This window comes from Oncorhynchus tshawytscha, linkage group LG27 (assembly GCF_018296145.1).
Source record: "Oncorhynchus tshawytscha isolate Ot180627B linkage group LG27, Otsh_v2.0, whole genome shotgun sequence".
In the NCBI taxonomy this organism is placed as follows: domain Eukaryota; kingdom Metazoa; phylum Chordata; class Actinopteri; order Salmoniformes; family Salmonidae; genus Oncorhynchus; species Oncorhynchus tshawytscha.
The window spans coordinates 20,383,415-20,400,926 of record NC_056455.1 but is presented as its reverse complement, the minus strand read 5'-3'; the positions used below and the strand labels follow the sequence as shown (position 1 = coordinate 20,400,926).

The following is a 17,512-nucleotide window of genomic DNA, read 5'->3' as shown; positions in this document are numbered from 1 at the left end:
TGCTAAGAGTGTATGGTTGCTAACGGGGTGTGTGTGTGTGTGTGTGAGTGAGGGACCACTATGTGGGGTCCTGGTTTTCATCTACAGTATTAAAACCCTGTGAAGACCCCCACCAGTAAGGAGATTAGATTGTGACCTTTCAGTTTCATCTGTGTACATGAGGCACAGCACCTGTGTGTGCTGGGCCTCTGTTTTCATCCTGTGTCTGGGTCATCCAGCGCTGCCTTCCTCTACGCCACTTTCTGTAGGATGAAAGAACAGAAGAAGTGGCCAATCTCTCATGAGTGGGTCTACCAGGAAATTAGATTTCCTGATGACAGGGTGTATGTGTGAGTGCATGCCGGACTGCGTGCGTGCGCATATTTGTGTGTGTGTGTTTCATATGTATGTATCCATGGAGTGCACTCACTACTCTTGTCTTTGTTTTGCATGTTATCCCATGTGACTGAGTTCCTTCCTGTATGTGTCCATATACCGATATAGGATCTTAATGGCATATGGAGGTGTGTATTTCAGGCGTTGGCTGTGTGTGTACTATGTGGTCTGTCTGGCAGTAGGGACTGAGGGGGTGAGGGAGGAGAGAGCAGTAATTATGGACTCTTCATATTCAGCAGAACAGAGGGAAGTCATTTGTTGCTGTATATTTAATCAGCAGAGATAACGAGGCTGACTACAGCTGCCATGGCAGGCTGACTGACTGGGGAAGACACACAGCGACATCATTTCCTCCCATCTTTAATATAACCTAACCACACTGTTATTTATTTCTCAACTTATTGCTGCTGTTCCTATAACTATTATCACCTCTCTCTATGTCTCTCTCTCTCTACCTCTATTCTCTCACTCCACTCTCCTCTTTTCCATTCTCGCTCTCTGTTGTCTCATTTCTTTCCTTTTATTTTCCCATATCTATCTACCTCTCCCTCAATCTCCACTACTCCCCCTCCCTTAACTTTGGTATTCACCTGTTACCCATCTTCCTCTTCACTGGTCATTCTCCATCCATCCCTCCCTCTCTCTATCTCTCCCTCTCTCCATCCCTCCCTCTCTCAGGGTGCAGGTAGAATTCTATGTGAATGAAAACACTTTCAAGGAGCGCCTCAAGCTGTTCTTCATCAAAAACCAAAGATCCAGTGAGTTGTCAATGTTCAGACATGGAGTTCCTACTTATAGTCCTATAGACTGGCTGTCATTACATAATCTTTTCAAATCTGTGTTTACACTGGCAGCCCAATTCTGATCTTTTACCCAATTATTGGCAAAAGATCTGATCGGATTGTTCAAAAGACCAATTCGTGGCAAAATATCAGAATTGGGCTGCCTGTGTAAACACAGCCATTGATTGATGATAATGTATTATGTTGAATTGATTAATTCGTTGACTTTATTGACTTGCTGTGGTTGGTTTATGTGCTGCAGGTCTGAGGGTGAGGCTGTTCAACTTCTCTCTGAAAGTATTGAGCTGTCTCCTCTACATGGTCAGAGTCCTACTGGATGACCCACAGGAGGAGAGACAGGACTGGTGAGGAAGGGGGGGGGGGTAAATAAGAGTGCCTTTAGTATTGGAGAGGGAGTGGGGAGTATTGGTGGAGAGGGAGTAGGGAGTATTGGTGGAGATGGAGTGAGGAGTATCAGTGGAGAGGTAGTGAGGGGTGAGGAGTATCAGTGGAGAGGGAGTTAGGAGTATTGGTGGAGATGGAGTGGGGAGTATCAGTGGAGAGGTAGTGAGGAGTATCAGTGGAGAGGGAGTGAGGAGGATTGGTGGAGATGGAGTGGGGAGTATCAGTGGAGAGGTAGTGAGGAGTATCAGTGGAGAGGGAGTGAGGAGTATCAGTGGAGAGGGAGCGAGGAGTATTGGTGGAGAGGGAGTGGGGAGTATCAGTGGAGAGGGGGTGAGGAGTATTGGTGGAGAGGGAGTGAGGAGTATCAGTGGAGAGGTAGTGAGGAGTATTGGTGGAGAGGGAGTGGGGAGTATCAGTGGAGAGGTAGTGAGGAGTATTGGTGGAGAGGGAGTGAGGAGTATCAGTGGAGAGGTAGTGAGGAGTATCAGTGGAGAGGGAGTGAGGAGTATCAGTGGAGAGGGAGTGAGGAGTATTGGTGGAGAGGGAGTGGGGAGTATCAGTGGAGAGGGGGTGAGGAGTATTGGTGGAGAGGGAGTGAGGAGTATCAGTGGAGAGGGGGTGAGGAGTATTGGTGGAGAGGTAGTGAGGAGTGTCAGTGGAGAGGGGGTGAGGAGTATTGGTGGAGAGGGAGTGGGGAGTATCAGTGGAGAGGGGGTGAGGAGTATTGGTGGAGAGGGAGTGGGGAGTATCAGTGGGGGGGGTGAGGAGTATCAGTGGAGAGGTAGTGAGGAGTATCAGTGGAGAGGGAGTTAGGAGTATTGGTGGAGAGGGAGTTAGGAGTATTGGTGGAGAGGGAGTGAGGAGTATTGGTGGAGAGGACATGAGGAGTATTGGTGGAGAGGACATGAGGAGTATTGGTAGAGAGGGAGTGAGGAGTATTGGTGGAGAGGGAGTTAGGAATATTGGTGGAGAGGACGTGAGGAGTATTGGTGGAGAGTGGTCAGTCAGTACTTACTATGGAGCAAGAGGGATAGGTAAAGACGAGATGTAAAGGTTAGGTTTAAGGTAGTTTTGCTTGGCCAGGGGCTGGGAGATAGAGACCAGATGTAGGGAAGGACAGTGGAAAGGGAAAGAGTAGGGGATAGAGACCAGATGTGGGGAAGGACAGTGGAAAGGGAAAGAGTAGGGGATAGAGACCAGATGTAGGGAAGGACAGTGGAAAGGGAAAGAGTAGGGGATAGAGACCAGATGTAGGGAAGGACAGTAGAAAGGGAAAGAGTAGGGGAAGAGACCAGATGTAGGGAAGGACAGTGGAATGGGAAAGACCAGATGTAGGGAAGGACAGTAGAAAGGGAAAGAGTAGGGGATAGAGACCAGATGTAGGGAAGGACAGTGGAATGGGAAAGACCAGATGTAGGGAAGGACAGTGGAATGGGAAAGAGTAGGGGATAGAGACCAGATGTAGGGAAGGACAGTGGAATGGGAAAGAGTAGGGGGTAGAGACCAGATGTAGGGAAGGACAGTGGAAAGGGAAAGAGTAGGGGATAGAGACCAGATGTAGGGAAGGACAGTGGAAAGGGAAAGAGTAGGGGATAGAGACCAGATGTAGGGAAGGACAGTGGAATGGGAAAGAGTAGGGGGTAGAGACCAGATGTAGGGAAGGACAGTGGAAAGGGAAAGAGTAGGGGGTAGAGACCAGATGTAGGGAAGGACAGTGGAAAGGGAAAGAGTAGGGGGTAGAGACCAGATGTAGGGAAGGACAGTGGAACGGGAAAGAGTAGGGGGTAGAGAAATGGGTAATGTTGAGAACACCGGCATTACAATTCTGGAGGAAACAGAGAGAGAGAAATTTGAGGTCATATAGGATGGGGTTGAGGAACACAGGAAGCTAAAACTCTTTGAATGTCCAAACATGACACGTTTCAGTCCTCTTGTTATGCATGTTTCCCCTGTAGTCTGGACTGTTCCAAACAGAATGCATCGGTCCACCCCAGCAGGACCCAGTTTGACTGGTAAGTTTACATGTTTATGTCCCATTCATCTTTAATGAGGAGCCAAGACTGATCTGGGAGTCTAATACAGAGAGAGAGATGTTCATCTTGTGTCCACCACAGAGCACTGTAATGAGACCATGTACAACAGACAGTTAATGATACTGTGAGTAATAGAGAGGTTGGAGATGTAGACATGGTACATTATGCAGATTGACGTTTATTGTCATGACTATTGCCCTGGAGGCAGAACTGAGCGATTTCCGCTAGATGGGTCAACTGCATAGAAAAAATTGGCTATATCCTAAAAATGTATGAAAACAAAAATGTGCTTTTTGGTCTTAATATAAAGTTATGGTTAAGCATTAGGGTTAGCAGTGTGGTTAAGTTTAGGGTTAGGTTTTGATGACTTTGTGGCTATGCCAGCTAGTGACCATTCTGCCTCCAGGGCAAGATTCATGACAATAAATGCCAACCTGCAAACATTACATTATTGCAGTAGCACATTAGTTTGTCACAATGTTACCTGTATGGATTTCATGCCAACATAATATCTACTGTATGTAGTGTCCATATAACATAATTAGCAGCTGCTGTCTGTAAACCAGTCAAAGACTGATACAGGAAATGTCTTGGGGCTGCTGTGAGTGTGAGTGTGTGCACTAGACCAGAGCCTCAAGGCTAAGCGAACAGAAACTATTTGAATTAGGAGTCTTGGGACTGATGATTTGCACTTAAAAGTGAACTTAGTTTGCACTCATCCAAAATGTCCTTACTAGGAGTGGAATGTCCAGTGGTGTGGACTGAGATTCAAAGGCACGAGTGAGTGAGTGAGTGAGTGAGTGAGTGAGTGAGTGAGTGAGTGAGTGAGTGAGTGAGTGAGTGAGCGAGTGACCAGCAAACCGACCATCCAACTGACTGAGTATGTCCCAGATGTGACTGGGTCCTTGGGCTCTGCCTCCAGTCCTGCTCAGGGACATATTTATTTAATTGGCGGCTGGTGACACTGTGTAAACTCTGGCTATAAATGAATAAGGAGTATGACAGAGTGTGCTTAATAAAGACTTTGACTGGCCGTTGCTCTTTGGCTGACACACACTCCAGGCAGCAGACTCAGAAGGCAGCAATGATAAGCCCCGAGAGGCCTCTGGATAGAGCCTCTTTCTCACAACAGAGCTGTAAATCTGCATTCATGTTATCTGCGAACATTGATTGTGATGCTTTTTCACAGAGGAAGTCTAATGGCCGCTGTAGATCAGAACCACTCGCTTGTGAACAACATAATTACAAGAGGCGTTATGTCGTTGGATTGATCATATTTGAAAGGGAGTCCTTTTAATATTTACCCCTGTTACATCTCCTTTTTCTTTTCTTCTCCCTCCTTTCCTCTCCTCCCTCTGTGTCATGTATGATGTGCTCTGTTTGTTCTGTGTCTGCAGGTCTCTTATCATCTGGGTGAATAGGCCTCTGCCTCTGTGGGCTCTACAGGTCAGACACAATGTTGAACTGTCATATTAACAAGGCTGTCTACACACACGCACACACGGACGCACGCACGCACGCACGCACGCACGCACACACACACACACACACACACACACACACACACACACACTCTCTCTCTCTCTCTCTGGTTTATTGCTTCACTTTAACTTCTTATTGATGGAGTTCAATCATCAAAATGATGATTCCACCCACTCTCTGTCTCTCTCACTCTCTATTGCTGTTACTACTCCAATCTTTCTCTCTCTCTTTCTTTCTCTCTCTCTCTCTCTCCTTTCATCTCTCTCCAGGTGCTTGTAGCTTTCATCAGCTTTTTCGAGACCATGTTGCTTGTGTACCTCAGCTACAAGGTCAGTACACTGTAAATCTGTTCCCTGTAAATGTACAGAATTATACTGGAACCAGAGTTGCCAACTTAATACTGTAAATTTGCTGTAATATATTTCACAGTACTATTTCCCTTACTGTAAAACAGATTACAGCATCCCAAAATTACAGTATTGCGCTGGTAACTCTGGTGCCAGGTCAATGCTGTAAATTTACAGTGAAATTCTCACTGAAATCTAAATGTAAGAAAAACTATTAATTTAAATTGGTAACAATATTAACAACAAAGTACACAAAATAATTGACTATAGAAGTAACAACAATTAACACATATGTAACCAAATAAGAACAACACTACAACACTAATTTAAAAACAATATTGTTTGCCTGTGTGTGGGGCGTGTGGGGAGACAGAGACTAAGAGAGAGAGGAAGTTCAAATTGGGATTGGGTACAATCCTAGACCTATGATCAGGGGCAAATCTATTCGGGGTAAGGGTGTTCAGAGGCGGTGAAACACACAACGGGACAGTATGTACAGTAGAGCATCCAGGAGAGAGAAGTCAGCGCAGAATCAGGTGTTCATCATGGGGCTCCGTAACAATCCTCCTCAGTTCTGATTTGTCAGCTCTTCTCACCCTTAGGACAAGCATAGAACAATACATAATAGAATGAGAGACAGAGAGACAGAGAGCACCGGGGATGTTACCCTGAGGGTAAAAAGAAAGGTGACATAGGGCATATCAAGCTGGTGTTGTGTGTGTGTGTACTTACCTCACTAGAGGTCATTCAAACTGAACCCAATCACACAGGGTTGTGACATCTGAGAACACTGTGTCCTTGTGTTGTTGCCGTTCATGCTCTCCTCATTGAGTAGCCTGTATCAAGGTGACATCTAGATGGCTACCACTTGAAATATAATCCTGGGATGGAAAAAATTGGCCACTTTACTAGCTACCGCCAGCAACACTGTGTTACAGCTGCTCAGTGGCAAGCACCTTAGGTCGCAAACACCTCGATACAATACAGGTGCAGTGCTCATTCGAATCCGCTTTGGTGGCTCGCGACTGGTGTAACGGCCCACGACGTGGTTTATGTGTCAAATTAAGCCTGTCAATCAGGAAAAATAAACGATGCGAAGGTAATAATATGGGTAATATCTTTTGAACTGCTAGAAACAAACCATTATCTCTGTAGTAGCGGTGAAAACATAACAGTCACTAATCTGTACTCAGTTTATCCTCTATGGCACTCAGAGGCTGTGGTGTACCTAAAAGCCTATAATCACAACAGTTATTATCTGGGTTGTGTCAACTTGAGCTAGCTAACTAGCTGGCTAGATAGATAGATAGATAGATAGATAGATAGATAGATAGATAGATAGATAGATAGATAGATAGATAGATAGATAGATAGATAGATAGATAGATAGATAGATAGATAGATAGATAGATAGATAGATAGATAGATAGATAGATAGATAGATAGATAGATAGATAGATAGATAGATAGATAGATAGATAGATAGCAAACGTTAGCCAGCTAGCTAGGTTAGCTAAGAACAATTGCAGTAATTCAACGTTGGCTAGCAATAAAAATACTTATAAACAAGTCAAGGTACCTACCCAGAAGCTGCTGAAAATATTCTTCCACTTCACAGCCGCTTCAAGAAGATATTTACTTAAATAGTCATGTGTCTCACCCGACAGGTTGGCGCCTGAAACTGATCATTTGAATCTACAGTAGGTGTAACGGATGTGAAACGGCTAGCTAGTTAGCGGTGGTGCGACCTGCTGTCTCTAACTCTGAATGATCGGCTATGAAAAGCCAACTGACATTCACACCTGAGGTGCTGATTTGTTGCACCCTCTACAACTACTGTGACTATTATTATTTGACCCTGCTGGTCATCTATGAACATTTGAACATCTTGACCATGTACTGTTATAATCTCCACCCGGCACAGCCAGAAGAGGACTGGCCAGCCCTCATAGCCTGGTTCCTCTCTAGGTTTCTTCCCTAGTCACCGTGCTTCTACATATGCATTTCTTGCTGTTTGGGGTTTTAGACTAGGTTTCTGTATAGCACTTTGTGACATCGGCTGATGTAAAAAGGGCTTTATAAATAAACTTGATTTATTGATTCTTTTTCAGCATTTTGCCATAATGCAGTGCTATCTACAACATTAATGCTGTAAAACACATGGACTGTATTTTACTGGGTGTTCCACAGTGTTTTAGTGTTGAGATTACAGAAACTGAGTGCCTTCACAGACACTGCTGGAGATGGATAGCTATTTTGGTGCCCCACAAAACAACAAGCCTCAGTCTGTGTATGTCTATGTAGATACATGTGACATGTCCTGGGGGAATGTACTTTACATCTCATCATTTGATCCTCTGATATACAGTCTAGATTAAGCATATATCTGAGCAGGGCCGTCTCCAGGCATAAGTGGCCCCCGGTACCCACATTTGTTTTGGGGGGGTGGGACTCAGTCGAGGTCTCAAATTACTGTTGAGAGTTAGAATATTAGAATAGCCAAGGTTCAATATTAAAATGTGGTTGTGCATCAGCAGTTTTTCTATTGTTATGTCAGTCACTGACTGTCACTCAATTCACCCGGTCAGTTAACGATTGTTCGATTGGTAAGTTAGTCTAGCCAGCTATCTAAACTTGTAGTAGGCATAATCATGGCCGAATACCGACCAAGCACGCAGGGCATGTGCCCAGTGGCCCTGACCTCCAAGAGGCCCCCATTGATTTTGTTGATCACTTTCACTCAGATATCATTAACATGTGTAGAATTGCATGAAATGTGTTGAACTTGGTTAAACTTCTCTCCACTCCATGGCAAAATATGTAGAATTGCAGAATGCTTGCTTTAAAACTGCACCATTTTGTCTACTCCCCCTAACAAAATTTGTTTAATTGTAGGAAATTAACTTTAAAACTTAAATTCAAGAGGGGGGGCTGTCAAGAGCGGGGCTACTAAAATGTTTTACCCACGAGGTGTGTGGGGGGGGCATCCAAATCGTGCTTAGGACCCCCAAAAGGCTCAGGCCGACCCTGTATTTTGAGGAGCCTCAACAGGCTCTCCCTATTGAATGATGCCTGAGAGTGACTGGGATAAAGGAATCCCCCCAGAGAGAGGCAGCGTGTGATCTGATCCCCCATGGAGGGTTACCCAGCATCCCTGCTCTTTGATGTACGTAGCAAACTAGTGGTGTGTCTATTGGTCTGTGGAGCTGTCACACCATGGCTCACTGCCTAGCCTGCTACAGTGTCAGTCAGGGGCCCAGGAGGAGGTGGAGGTTTTAATGCTTAAACCTCATCGATATCTCTGTGGACATACACAAGGCCTGGCTCTGGCTGTCCACCCACGCAAACCAGGTCTCTGGTTAGCTATAAGGAAGCTGTGGCTGAACACATAAAAATGCGACATGATATTTGACATCTTAATTGTACAAGAAGTTTACAGACTGAAACCTGAGTAATGCCTCCTTTTTAAGTGGAAGTGAACAGGTAGCAAAGGAGGGTCACCCTTGTCCGTGTCCGTGTTCAACAGGGTAAACGTGGCCATCTCATTCACAAATCCAGTCAAAGGAACACTTTATCTGGTCATCCCTGAAGTTGCCATGACAATGGAGTTTCTCTGACCTACGTGTGTTGTTGTGTTTCCAGGGCAACGTTTGGGAGCAAGTGTTGCGTGTTCCCTTCATCCTGGAGATGATCAGTGCTGTTCCCTTTGTGATCACTGTGAGTCCAATCAAACGCATGCATTATGGAACATTATGCCTAGTGAGCTATTTGTTCTTTGATCCCATTGTACAGTAGATTCAACCCTGTACAGGGAATACATTTCACACAATATATAGGATGTTGCATGCCTGTGCTCAGTAAGATACTCTACCCTATGTTGTTGCTGCAAAATGCTCCTTCCCCCACTGGCAATTTTTCCCTTCAATATCTCACCAAACTTACAAAAGATAAGGACCTTTGATAATGCATGATGATGAATAATGCCGTTAGCACTCACCAAAACACAGACTAAATCTCTTTCTCCTTCAGGTGATTTTGCCCTCCCTCAGAAATCTGTTCATCCCTGTGTTTCTCAACTGCTGGCTGGCCAAACATGCCTTGGAGAACATGATAGTGAGAAAATACATATGTATTGCTCAGTTTATGTCACCTCATCTCTCCACCTCACAACTGTTCTCTCAGGTGTCTCTTTATCTCATCTCTTCCACTGTTTCTTTCAGATGACATCTCTGCACCTCTTAAAAACACTGTTCTCTATTTCTCTTTATACCACAAGTTTTGACTCCCACTCATTCTTACAGATGTAAGTGCATGTATTCTCTATTATTTTCTTGTATTATACACATCATATTCATTTTGTCCTTGTCCCTCAATTATCTTTGTATTCTTCTCTGGTTTTTGGGACATTATGAAGATGCAATGGCTTTACACTTATCCTCCCCATGTCACAACACTATCTTTTTCTTATCACCTCTCTCTCTCTCTCTTTCTCTTTCTCTCTCTCTCTCTCTCTCTCTCTCTCTCTCTCTCTCTCTCTCTCTCTCTCTCTCTCTCCTGCTGTGTTTCAGAATGATCTGCACCGGGCCATCCAGCGTACTCACTCAGCTATGTTCAACCAGGTCCTCATCCTCATCTGCACCCTGGTCTGCCTCATGTTCACCTGGTGGGTCACCACAATCACTGCTAGCAATCACTGGGAGGAAGAGGGGGGTTTTCCTCTACTTGAGCCCAATGGCAGGTATAGGAGTGGTGTAGCAGTATTGAGTGGTTGGTAGAGGCTAGCTTTGAGTAATAGCCCAGGCTGATATAGCATAATATTAGGTCCTGGAGGTCTGAAAAGCTTCCTGGATGAGACTGGCTGACCTTATCACTACTGACAGCACAATGTTGACTCAACTGGCCCTTCAGCTCTGGGTAAACACACACTAGTCATATACACACTGTGCACAAACACTTTGCACACACACTGTCGACAGACGTGCATGCCCGCACTCACTACACACACACACACACACACACACGGTAGTTCCCTCTGGTCTTCTCATGCTTACTTCCTCCTTCCCACCTGTCCATCTCTCTCTCCTCCTGTTCCTCCCCTCCCCCTCTGACTCCCCTCTCAATCCCCATCATAATTGGCTTTCTTCCTCTCCTTAATCTCCTCCTCCACCTCCGTCCTCATCCTCTCCATCCTCCACCTCCTCCTCCACATCCTCCATCTCCACCTCCTCCTACACCTCTTCTCTGCTTCTTCCTCCTCCTCCACCTCCTCCTCCACCACCTCCACCTCCCCTCAGTATATGTGGGATCCAGCACCTAGAGCGAGCAGGAAACAACCTGACTCTGTTTGACTCGCTCTACTTCTGCGTGGTCACCTTCTCTACTGTGGGCTTCGGTGATGTCACACCCCAGATATGGCCTTCTCAGCTGCTAGTGGTCATCATGATCTGTGTGGCGCTCATCGTGCTTCCCATACAGGTGAGGGGAAAATCCCATTGCTGTTGTTGTTTTCATTGTATTTTGCTGGTGCTATTTTCCAGTATTTCTCCCTGATGTATTCCCCACACATACTGCTGAGGGGAGGATCCGACTGAACAATAATATTGTACATCAGATATTCCAATTATACAGAAGAGCATAGTGTCACTGTTTCAGTGAATCTGTCATTTCCTGCCCATAGTAGTATCCCTCTCCTCTCCCCATGTCCCATTACTGTCATTTCAGTTGTGATAATAGGAACCTTTTATGTGTGTGTGTGTGTGTGTGTGTGTGTGTGTGTGTGTGTGTGTCAGCGTGTGCGTGTGTGTGTGTGTGTGTGTGTGTGTGTGTGTGTGTGTGTGTGTGTGTGGTCTGAGCCGCTGTACTGTTGTGCTCTGGGAGGCATGTTTGAGCAGGACAGGAAATGGCACACAGAGCCATGTAGCCCTCTCACTCCCTCTCCCTGTCTTTCATCCATAAATACCCCCTGACATTTACTGGCTGCCCAACACCTCCTCACCCCCTCTGAGTGTGTGGGTTTCAGCCGTGTCTGCTGTCAGGGAGAGGAGAACCTCCAGTCTCCCTCCCTGCCATCCAGCCTGTCTGATGCATGGGGATGCCACAGAGCACATTAACATGCAGGCAGCCTCCTGGTTCAAATATAAACAACTGTTTATCACTATTATCATTACCTACCTACTGTCTGTCTATCACTACCTCAACCCACCTACTGTCTATCTATCACTACCTCAACCCACCTACTGTCTATCACTACCTCAACCCACCTACTGTCTGTCTATCACAACCTCAACCCACCTACTGTCTGTCTATCACTACCTCAACCCACCTACCTACACTGTCTGTCTGTCTATCTATCACTACCTCAACCATCCTACCTGTCTATCACTCATCACTACCTCAACCCACCTACTGTCTGTCTATCACTACCTCAACCCACCTACAACCTGTCTATCACTACTACTGTCTGTCTATCACTACCTCAACCCACCTACTGTCTGTCTATCACTACCTCAACCCACCTACTGTCTGTCTATCACTACCTCAACCCACCTACTGTCTGTCTATCACTACCTCAACCCACCTACTGTCTGTCTATCACTACCTCAACCCACCTACTGTCTATCACTACCTCAACCCACCTACTGTCTGTCTATCACAACCTCAACCCACCTACTGTCTGTCTATCACTACCTCAACCCACCTACTGTCTGTCTATCACTACCTCAACACACCTACTGTCTGTCTATCACTACCTCAACCCACCTACTGTCTATCACTACCTCAACCCACCTACTGTCTGTCTATCACTACCTCAACCCACCTACTGTCTGTCTATCACTACCTCAACCATCCTACTGTCTATCACTACCTCAACCCACCTACTGTCTGTCTATCACTACCTCAACCCACCTACTGTCTGTCTATCACTACCTCAACCCACCTACTGTCTGTCTATCACTACCTCAACCCACCTACTGTCTATCACTACCTCAACCCACCTACTGTCTGTCTATCACTACCTCAACCCACCTACTGTCTGTCTATCACTACCTCAACCCACCTACTGTCTGTCTATCACTACCTCAACCCACCTACTGTCTGTCTATCACTACCTCAACCCACCTACTGTCTGTCTATCACTACCTCAACACACCTACTGTCTGTCTATCACTACCTCAACCCACCTACTGTCTATCACTACCTCAAACCACCTACTGTCTATCACTGCCTCAAACCACCTACTGTCTGTCCCTATCACTACCTCAACCCACCTACTGTCTGTCTATCACTACCTCAACCCACCTACTGTCTATCACTACCTCAAACCACCTACTGTCTGTCACTACCTCAAACCACCTACTGTCTGTCCCTATCACTACCTCAACCCACCTACTGTCTGTCTATCACTACCTCAACCCACCTACTGTCTGTGTATCACTACTTCAACCCACCTACTGTCTATCTATCACTACCTCAACCCACCTACTGTCTATCTATCACTACCTCAACCCACCTACTGTCTATCTATCACTACCTCAACCCACCTACTGTCTGTCACTACCTCAACCATCCTACTGTCTATCACTACCTCAACCCACCTACTGTCTGTCTATCACTACCTCAACCCACCTTCTGTCTATCACTACCTCAACCCACCTACTGTCTGTCTATCACTACCTCAACCCACCTACTGTCTGTCTATCACTACCTCAACCCACCTACTGTCTATCACTATCACTACCTCAACCCACCTACTGTCTGTGTATCACTACCTCAACCCACCTACTGTCTGTCTATCACTACCTCAACCCACCTACTGTCTGTCTATCACTACCTCAACCCACATACTGTCTGTCACTACCTCAACCCACCTACTGTCTGTCTATCACTACTAACCCACCAACTGTCTGTCTATCACTACCTCAACCCACCTACTGTCTGTCTATCACTACCTCAACCCACCTACTGTCTGTCTATCACTACCAACCCACCTACTGTCTGTCTATCACTACCTCAACCCACCTACTGTCTATCACTACCTCAACCCACCTACTGTCTGTCTATCACAACCTCAACCCACCTACTGTCTGTCTATCACTACCTCAACCCACCTACTGTCTGTCTATCACTACCTCAACACACCTACTGTCTGTCTATCACTACCTCAACCCACCTACTGTCTGTCACTATCAACCCACCTACTGTCTGTCTAACTACCAACCCACCTACTGTCTGTCTATCACTACCTCAACCATCCTACTGTCTATCACTACCTCAACCCACCTACTGTCTGTCTATCACTACCTCAACCCACCTACTGTCTGTCTATCACTACCTCAACCCACCTACTGTCTGTCTATCACTACCTCAACCCACCTACTGTCTATCACTACCTCAACCCACCTACTGTCTGTCTATCACTACCTCAACCCACCTACTGTCTGTCTATCACTACCTCAACCCACCTACTGTCTGTCTATCACTACCTCAACCCACCTACTGTCTGTCTATCACTACCTCAACCCACCTACTGTCTGTCTATCACTACCTCAACACACCTACTGTCTGTCTATCACTACCTCAACCCACCTACTGTCTGTCTATCACTGCCTCAAACCACCTACTGTCTGTCCCTATCACTACCTCAACCCACCTACTGTCTGTCTATCACTACCTCAACCCACCTACTGTCTATCACTACCTCAAACCACCTACTGTCTGTCACTACCTCAAACCACCTACTGTCTGTCCCTATCACTACCTCAACCCACCTACTGTCTGTCTATCACTACCTCAACCCACCTACTGTCTGTGTATCACTACTTCAACCCACCTACTGTCTATCTATCACTACCTCAACCCACCTACTGTCTATCTATCACTACCTCAACCCACCTACTGTCCATCACTACCTCAACCCACCTACTGTCTGTCACTACCTCAACCATCCTACTGTCTATCACTACCTCAACCCACCTACTGTCTGTCTATCACTACCTCAACCCACCTTCTGTCTATCACTACCTCAACCCACCTACTGTCTGTCTATCACTACCTCAACCCACCTACTGTCTGTCTATCACTACCTCAACCCACCTACTGTCTATCACTATCACTACCTCAACCCACCTACTGTCTGTGTATCACTACCTCAACCCACCTACTGTCTGTCTATCACTACCTCAACCCACCTACTGTCTGTCTATCACTACCTCAACCCACATACTGTCTGTCACTACCTCAACCCACCTACTGTCTGTCTATCACTACTTCAACCCACCAACTGTCTGTCTATCACTACCTCAACCCACCTACTGTCTGTCTATCACTACCTCAACCCACATACTGTCTGTCACTACCTCAACCCACCTACTGTCTGTCTATCACTACTTCAACCCACCAACTGTCTGTCTATCACTACCTCAACCCACCTACTGTCTGTCTATCACTACCTCAACCCACATACTGTCTGTCACTACCTCAACCCACCTACTGTCTGTGTATCACTACCTCAACCCACCTACTGTCTGTGTATCACCACCTCAACCCACATACTGTCTCTCTATCACTACCTCAACCCACATACTGTCTCTCTATCACTACCTCAACCCACCTACTGTCTGTCTGTCACTACCTCAACCCACCTACTGTCTGTGTATCACCACCTCAACCCACCTACTGTCTGTCTATCACTACCTCAACCCACCTACTGTCTGTCTATCACTACCTCAACCCACATACTGTCTGTCACTACCTCAACCCACCTACTGTCTGTGTATCACTACCTCAACCCACCTACTGTCTGTGTATCACCACCTCAACCCACATACTGTCTCTCTATCACTACCTCAACCCACATACTGTCTCTCTATCACTACCTCAACCCACCTACTGTCTGTCTGTCACTACCTCAACCCACCTACTGTCTGTGTATCACCACCTCAACCCACCTACTGTCTGTCTATCACCACCTCAACCCACATACTGTCTCTCTATCACTACCTCAACCCACCTACTGTCTGTCTGTCACTACCTCAACCCACCTACTGTCTGTCACTACCTCAACCCACCTACTGTCTGTCTATCACTACCTCAACCCACCTACTGTCTGTGTATCACTACCTCAACCCACCTACTGTCTGTGTATCACTACCTCAACCCACCTACTGTCTGTGTATCACTACCTCAACCCACCTACTGTCTGTGTATCACTACCTCAACCCACCTACTGTACGTGTATCGCTACCTCAACTAGAGGTCTTTACGGATATACCCTAACCTGATTAACCCGAGATCCGACAGATATCCGAACAGGTCGGATCCAAAATTCTGTAGTTGACCCTCGGATCCCCGGACGGATCACGCTTGATGGACACAGACCTCGGATCTGTCTGAAAATATGTGAAATACCGACCAGATACGAAATTATATTTGAAAAATAAAATATCCTGATAAAAATAAATATCCTCAATAAATCACATTTGCTACGCATGGCAGTTGGTTCAGTCAAAAGCATTCATCTCTCTCCTCTGTCTGTCTGCCTCTCTCTCTGTCTGGCTTTAACTCTTGCTACAGCGAACTTGCAACATTGTTTCAACTGGGCCCTCACTGTTTCCTGTGCCAATGAGCTCGGAACAGACACAGCTGTATTTGTGCAAGGGTGAAGTGTGCAGGTAGCCTATTTTATGATGTTTCCACTGGAGATCTGGGATCAGCAACATCTATTTCACACTGAGGCGCTGTGGTTACTTGGGCCTATCGAGAAGGGAAGCGTTGGAAAGAATTTTCAAATACAGTGAGGAACTATTGTCATTCGCAATGGACGTAAAACACTCTGTTCATTGTCTGTGTGAGGTGACGAAAAAAATACTTTGAGAATCTCCACAGCTCATCAGTGGTGGTGAGTTAAGACAATCAGAAATACTATTAGACATCCCCAAATGGGAACTTTTATAGGCCTAGATTTGCACGCAGGGCAGGTATTTCTATGCATGCTCAAGCAAAATATACCAAAATATACCCTCTATCAATACCTCAACCCACCTATTGTCTATCTATCACTACCTCAACCCACCTACTGTCTATCTATCACTACCTCAACCCACCTACTGTCTATCTATCACTACCTCAACCTACCTACTGTCTATCACTACCTCAAACCACCTACTGTCTATCTATCACTACCTCAACCCACCTACTGTCTATCTATCACTACTTCAACCCACCTACTGTCTATCTATCACTACCTCAACCCACCTACTGTCTATCTATCACTACCTCAACCCACCTACTGTCTGTATATCACTACTTCAACCCACCTACTGTCTATCTATCACTACCTCAACCCATCTACTGTCTGTCTATCACTACCTCAACACACCTACTGTCTGTCTATCACTGCCTCAACCCACCTACTGTCTTTCACTATCACTACCTCAATCCACCTACTGTCTATCTATCACTGCCTCAACCCACCTACTGTCTATCTATCACTACCTCAACCCACCTACTAGCTATCTATCACTGCCTCAACCCACCTACTGTCTATCTATCACTACCTCAATCCACCTACTGTCTATCTATCACTACCTCAACACACCTACTGTCTATCTATCACTACCTCAACACACCTACTGTCTGTATATCACTACTTCAACCCACCTACTGTCTATCTATCACTACCTCAACCCATCTACTGTCTGTCTATCACTACCTCAACACACCTACTGTCTGTCTATCACTGCCTCAACCCACCTACTGTCTTTCACTATCACTACCTCAATCCACCTACTGTCTATCTATCACTGCCTCAACCCACCTCTGTCTATCTATCACTACCTCAACCCACCTACTAGCTATCTATCACTGCCTCAACCCACCTACTGTCTATCTATCACTACCTCAATCCACCTACTGTCTATCTATCACTACCTCAACACACCTACTGTCTATCTATCACTACCTCAACACACCTACTGTCATTCACTACCTTAACCCACCTACTGTCTATCACTACCTCAACCCACCTACTGTCTATCTATCACTACCTCAACCCACCTACTGTCTATCACTATCACTACCTCAACCCACC

General features: G+C 45.9%; 1 protein-coding gene across 2 annotated transcripts in view; it reads left to right on the top strand.

Moving 5' to 3' along the window:
- LOC112225761 (potassium channel subfamily T member 2) overlaps window positions 1–17,512 on the top strand; it is a 74,092-nt gene that overhangs the window by 25,122 nt on the left and 31,458 nt on the right. The window contains exons 3-11 of one of the 2 annotated variants that reach the window (XM_042307411.1): window positions 1,054–1,133; window positions 1,420–1,522; window positions 3,518–3,574; window positions 4,993–5,041; window positions 5,347–5,406; window positions 9,067–9,141; window positions 9,454–9,537; window positions 9,993–10,087; window positions 10,719–10,899. In XM_042307411.1, the coding sequence (XP_042163345.1) occupies window positions 1,054–1,133; window positions 1,420–1,522; window positions 3,518–3,574; window positions 4,993–5,041; window positions 5,347–5,406; window positions 9,067–9,141; window positions 9,454–9,537; window positions 9,993–10,087; window positions 10,719–10,899 (784 nt within the window). The remainder of the gene's footprint in view (window positions 1–1,053; window positions 1,134–1,419; window positions 1,523–3,517; window positions 3,575–4,992; window positions 5,042–5,346; window positions 5,407–9,066; window positions 9,142–9,453; window positions 9,538–9,992; window positions 10,088–10,718; window positions 10,900–17,512) is intronic. The other variant, XM_042307412.1, reaches the window with a different exon arrangement.